General features: G+C 37.2%; 1 protein-coding gene across 1 annotated transcript in view; it reads right to left on the reverse strand.

The window, feature by feature from the left end:
- Nucleotides 652–5,894, reverse strand: part of LOC107613030 (nuclear pore complex protein NUP93A) — a 7,108-nt gene continuing 1,865 nt past the window's right edge. Inside the window, exons 6-15 of the mRNA XM_016314863.2 lie at nucleotides 5,038–5,307; nucleotides 4,687–4,782; nucleotides 4,420–4,551; nucleotides 3,909–3,962; nucleotides 3,732–3,815; nucleotides 3,510–3,596; nucleotides 2,533–3,426; nucleotides 2,111–2,292; nucleotides 1,288–1,579; nucleotides 652–1,041 (exon numbers count right to left, since the gene is read on the reverse strand). Of these exons, the coding sequence (XP_016170349.1) occupies nucleotides 964–1,041; nucleotides 1,288–1,579; nucleotides 2,111–2,292; nucleotides 2,533–3,426; nucleotides 3,510–3,596; nucleotides 3,732–3,815; nucleotides 3,909–3,962; nucleotides 4,420–4,551; nucleotides 4,687–4,782; nucleotides 5,038–5,307 (2,169 nt within the window). The 3' untranslated portion in view covers nucleotides 652–963. The remainder of the gene's footprint in view (nucleotides 1,042–1,287; nucleotides 1,580–2,110; nucleotides 2,293–2,532; nucleotides 3,427–3,509; nucleotides 3,597–3,731; nucleotides 3,816–3,908; nucleotides 3,963–4,419; nucleotides 4,552–4,686; nucleotides 4,783–5,037; nucleotides 5,308–5,894) is intronic.

Below are 5,894 nucleotides of genomic sequence, written 5' to 3' on the forward strand. Positions count from 1 at the left end.
GATTTCAAGGTTTTGGTCTCCAAGATATCAAAGCTACCTCTATAACTCTTTTTCTCACCAGAAGAGTTGCAATTCAGCCCTATTAGGAATAAAAAAGGTTTTGGTTGAGAAAGATCAAAGAACCAAACTCTTCTAATCATGCTCATGAATTCAAGTATGTTTTTGCGTTCAAGTATTTCTTTCTTAATGATTTAACATGGATGGTTTGGGGGTTAAGGAATTCTAAAAAAATTCCATTGTGGCTAAGGCAGGGTTTAGCAGCAGCACTACACTGAAGAAGAAAAACTACTGCACAAAAATAAAGAATCACGAAGAAGTGAAGAACTATGATGCAGCAATGCACGGATGTGGTGTGTGGTGTGGCAGGCCCTAAATCTAATTTCCAATTTCTAGTTTAACCAGGTTGATCCAGATTCCAGAGGATCCAAACCTTGGTCTTAACCCGGTTGGGTGATTTAGACAGATAAACTTTTTGAGTAAACTCTCTTATATTGTTACTACGTAAAAATTAAACTCATTTTAAATAGTATTAATTTACTTCATTAAATTCATATCAAACTTATTGATTTTTATTTACTAAATATGTAAAATATTACCGCATGTGAGCAGTCAAGATAAGCTTGAAGAAAAGCATTCTTTCAAAGTTTCTTATCACCTTCAAATTCTGGGATGATATTGATCTCGATGCGCATATTTGACGTTATTTGTCATACAGTATATCATAGCACAAGAAATAGTGCGTGACAAAGCATTTAAGTAATATTCTTTGTTAACCATACATACGTAAACACGTCCTCAGTACCCCAGCTTAAAAAAATGGGTGCGGAAATTCATAACCAGCGTATATCACTTACATTTTCTAGTTCCTAGAAATACATACTCCTATGGGCAACTCTTTACAGGGGTTACAGTTACACTTAAACAGAAACCTTCGCCCAAACAGATTCCGTTGTATATTTTACTTCACAACCTTTGGGCAACTCTTTCATATAAATCGCGGGGCCAATTCCTCTTCATATTATTTGCAATGAAACTCGCAATCTGCAAAAAAGCATATTTATGTTTAGCCTAAATCCAAGAGCAGATGCTGAAAAAAGATATTAAAATTAACATTCCCATATTCCCATTGAGAGGCACCACTGGAAGAGAGAGAGAGAGAGAGAGAGAGACCCCCGCATCCCGCATTAACAGAGAAAACAAATTCTGGAGAATAAGGGTACCTCAACAAGGGCTACTAAAACAAGGATGAAAACCCAGGGAGAAAAGGGGGGATTCACAAGAAAATACCTTCGCCCTTAAGGCACGGAGTGATCCATCGGAGTCCGTCACGTTGTCCAGACAAGTGAGAGCAACCTTCAAAAGATCCGGGATACAAACTTGGACATGAGGAGATAAGTTTTCAAACACATCGACAGCAATATCAGGGCCTCGAGGATCTAGAGGAAGAAATGGAAGTTTAGCAATCTCCCTTAACGCCTCAACATGATGCCCCACTCTGGCCAATTTGTGAATTGACAGTATAGACTCAAGTTGTCTCAACACAGTTTGCTGCTCAAAAACATGGTCTCTCTCCTGAAGACTGCAAAATTAATCCAATCAATCACTTTATAAAAGATGGAACTTTAAACCCTAAACTAGTCACATTGAATGAACAGCAGATTAAGTTTTCATACTTGAATGCAATTGATCATACCACCTCCATTTGAAGATTCATAAACCAAATTACAAGGCTCTCAAGTGCACTATAGTTATGAAACTAAAAATTTCTAATTATTCTGATAGCTAACAAGGAATAGAAATGCACTCTTGGAATTTCCAAGTTACTTAAGAATCCCACACAATTAAGGCCTCATAGTTTAGTAATATGACCATGCACCATGGCATTCTTGAAGGAAATTTCCTGACTCAAATATTTGTAAAAGAAAGAACCAGAATAAGCCATGAAATCTCATAGAATTTTATAGTTGACACAGGTCTTGCCTTTGGGACAGCAAAAAGGGGGAAGAAAAGAGGGAGGGGGGAAAAGAGGGGGGGTTGATTAATTCCATGGATAAAAGATAAAAACGATATTCAGGGCACAATCAGCAAGGAATATGATTTTCAATATAACCTGACATCCGGATGATAATGGTATGTCTCCAAAATCTCATTGCCAGAATGGATAAGCCCGGCTGTCTGGCTCTCGCCATCTAACCTTCCACGGAAAAGGGCACAAATAGCTTCAGACAGGCACTTATTAATGGTGTCCAATGCCATTGAGAAAGACCCCACTCTCTTCTGAATTTCTATAGACTGTGCCAAGGGGAAGAAAATCCAGAATTAGCATAAGCAAATGAATAGGATAGATGAAAACCCAGTAATCCACAAAGAAGGAGAAAAGAAGTAATGGAAGGAAAAAGAAGGATGAGGACTAAAATCAGAGTGAGATGCTTCTGACTTGGACTACCTTAATGCTTATCAGTCAGGTCATGTTATAATTCAGTAAGAACAGATTAGCTCGTGAAACAGTAACATGATAAAGAATGACGTTACCTTGTTATACATCCCAGCCTCCTGACACTGGCAAGCAGCTTCAATTAAGAACTGTTGCCTTGCTTTTGGATCTGTCACAAAACGACCCAATTGACCTTCTTCTCCAGCACCCCTTGGACCCAGTAAAAGGAATATTCCTCCATCCCTTAACAATATTTCAGTTAGAAGCTGCTTCAACATCAAACTTCTTTGCCTTTGCTGATCAACATTACCTCTACCAGTCCATGAAAGCTGCCCACCGCCCACTGCAGCAGCAGCTTGTGCATAATATTCTAATGCCATTTGGAGATCATCAAGACGCAAATACATAGATCCATACTGCCTGATAATGGTAGACACTTCTGCATAAGCATCCATCACTCCTAATTTTTGCCTAGCACCTTCAGAGAGGATACCATGATCAGCTAGCACAATTGATAGGTGAGCAGCATCAACATTATATCCTTCATCTCCAGTTTCCTTAGACATGTATAGCACAGCTGGAAGCAATTGAATGCTTAAAAGCAAAATATAGGGATAAACCATAGGATCTTTTCCATTTTTAGTATAGTATGATGGCTCAAATTTATTCAGGTAAGTTTGTAAATCATCCAAACTGTATGGAACCAGGCCATCTCTTAGAACAATAGATGAAGGTCCACTAGGGCAGTCCCGCACAGCTGACAATTTGAACCACAAGAAATCCTCTATTGTACTGAATAGAGTTTGGTCTCTAAGCATACGATCAATATGCCTTCGGGAACCTGATATGATGGCATACAGCAGTAATTTTTTCTTGTCATATGCAGCTCGACCTACACGATCACCAGTTCTCAACATTCTTTCACATTCCTCCATTGCAGCAACTGCAATCTCTTCTGGCACCATTCCTCCCGTATTAATCCATTCTGTGAGCTGTCAAACACATTAAATCAGTCAGTAAAAAATATTACACCACAAATTAGTAAAAAAACAAACGTGATGGTTATAGTATGTACCAAAGGAGCAAATTGATGTGAAGCACGGGAAGAGAGAGCAACATTTCTTGCTTCATCATAATACCCAGTTCTTAAGCAAAAATATATCTGTCAAAACAAAAAATGGAAGCTACTGAGCAATAATAATCGCAAGAAACAAAATGTATTAGAAATATTAGTTTTATACCACAATAAGCATTAATCAAATATAACTAAATTGATAAGAAATGAAGTATCCTAGACCTGCTGCCATGTAGTATCAACAGGAGGCTGGCGCCGAGCATCCCCAGCATCAAAATCCAGTATTCCATAATCCCTTAACCGAATCTGCACACCAATATCTAAAATCAGGGACTTCAAAACTTTTAAATGCATGGTACAATATTTGATATTATGCATAAGCTTCATAATTAGACAAACCCGAAGGAAGGCACGGATTCTTTGCAAATTCCCAACGCCGCCACCAAGAGCAGCCTACCATTTGATCGAAAAAGCAACCAGAATATAAGGACCAATATGACACATGCACTCTGTCAGAAATGAACAAAGAACAAGCAGATGAAAGCAAAAAGGAAAAAAATTGAGAGAAGCTTGTCAAAGCATTTTCAAGTGATACCCCTCAATAGCATAGCATGCCAAGCAAACACAGACCAAATGTAGAGTAAGAGAATATAAGACAAGAATTAATTATGCAAACTAATTGTTGGTGTAAACAATGAAATTTCATTCAAGCTCTATTTTATTATATTAATAAAGAACAAGCAGACAAATGTAAAAGAAACTATAAAGGCTTGATAAGTTTGTGCTTAAAGCAAACCCTCAAAAGAATAGCATGCAAAACAGGGTGAAGGGCAGAACTGAAAAACTAGATAAAATCAGCAACCAAAGGTTGAAAATTTCTCTGCAGATTAAATCATGAATAACAATTTACTTGTGCAGGATGACTTTGTATGGTATCCATGACATATTTCTCATGTCCCCATTCAAGATGGCGTCTCGCCCCAATAATCAATGCCATCCTTTTAGAAACATTCTGCACGGTTGAGTCCTCATCCAACAGCATCTGTATACATGAACAAGTTATGAAAAATAAATTAGAATTTCTACTTTGCCCCATGTGGAAGCAAGAAAGTTGAATTCAAAAGTTTTTCTTCTGTTTTCTCTGTTAACAGTGATAACAGAATTACGAAAGTACAACCTGAACAAGGTGCCATATCTTCCGCATCGTAACTGATTTTCCACCACTGGCTTCAATGCCCAAACTTTCATATGCAGCCCTGAAAGCTGCAGCAGGCTGACAACCAAAGGGGAAAAACTCGTAACATACTTATATGTTGCTAAACACACACTACAAACTCTCAACCTACCTACACTAAAGAAAAATAATTATATGTACTGGGAAGGTAATATGTTGAATCATATATCATTGAACAGTGAAGATTTCAAACAGCCAACTTCAGCTACTTTATTTTCAATATCCAAGATTTCAATATAATGTATAAAATCTCATGGTCTAAACTTAAATGAGATGGAGAAATAAGGAACATACTTTAAATGGTAAACCAGATTCCCTTGCTTTATTAAGATTCTTAACAACTTCAGCATATAGAGATGCCTTTTTCTCCATAATAGGCCTGCTGCTCAGAGGAACAATATCCATGCCAGACACACCAGAAGAAACTTGTGGACCGGAAGCCATTGACACAACCTGACCTGAGTGGGTACCAACATTGCTGGCAGCAAGCATGTTTGTCCTAGGCAATGTTGAAATTCGACTTAAACTCTGAAGGAAATCACGCTTTTCCTTTTGCCAATCCTCCTGCCAAACAATGAGTTCTAACATGCAGTAAGAAGTTGAGCAACACATGACACAATAATCATTTCATCTATGACCTATCAATGTCATTAATCACTAGTCACTATATATAACAATATCAAGAACAAAGGGTAATGTCATAATCACCAATAATCCAACATGAATATTAGGTAAAATGGTCATCCAAACTATAAATTGCAAATGTTAAAATGAGAAACCTTCACAGAGGAAAAAGAAGGATTACAAAGAAGGTTAAATCCACCATAAAGATAGACATCATCATTAAGGAAAGCAAACATCTAAAACATGGCAGAAATAAATAATCCAATCAATACAATAAATCTCTTCAACTCCTTTTGCTCACACCGGTTACATAAGCCACAAGAAATCTAAGGATTGCAATTTCTTGTAAATTTTCAAGCCATTCTTTTAGGATCAAAGAAATTAAAGAAAAACAAATAATTAAATACCACACACCCATAACAATTTCTTATTTGAATCAATGAAAGGGCAAAATAAAAACCGCATCAGTATGCCAAAAAAAAACGGTTCTCCACTACCAAGAATTCTTATCTCAGTGGATTTACAAG

Source organism: Arachis ipaensis, chromosome B08 (genome assembly GCF_000816755.2).
Source record: "Arachis ipaensis cultivar K30076 chromosome B08, Araip1.1, whole genome shotgun sequence".
Taxonomy (NCBI): domain Eukaryota; kingdom Viridiplantae; phylum Streptophyta; class Magnoliopsida; order Fabales; family Fabaceae; genus Arachis; species Arachis ipaensis.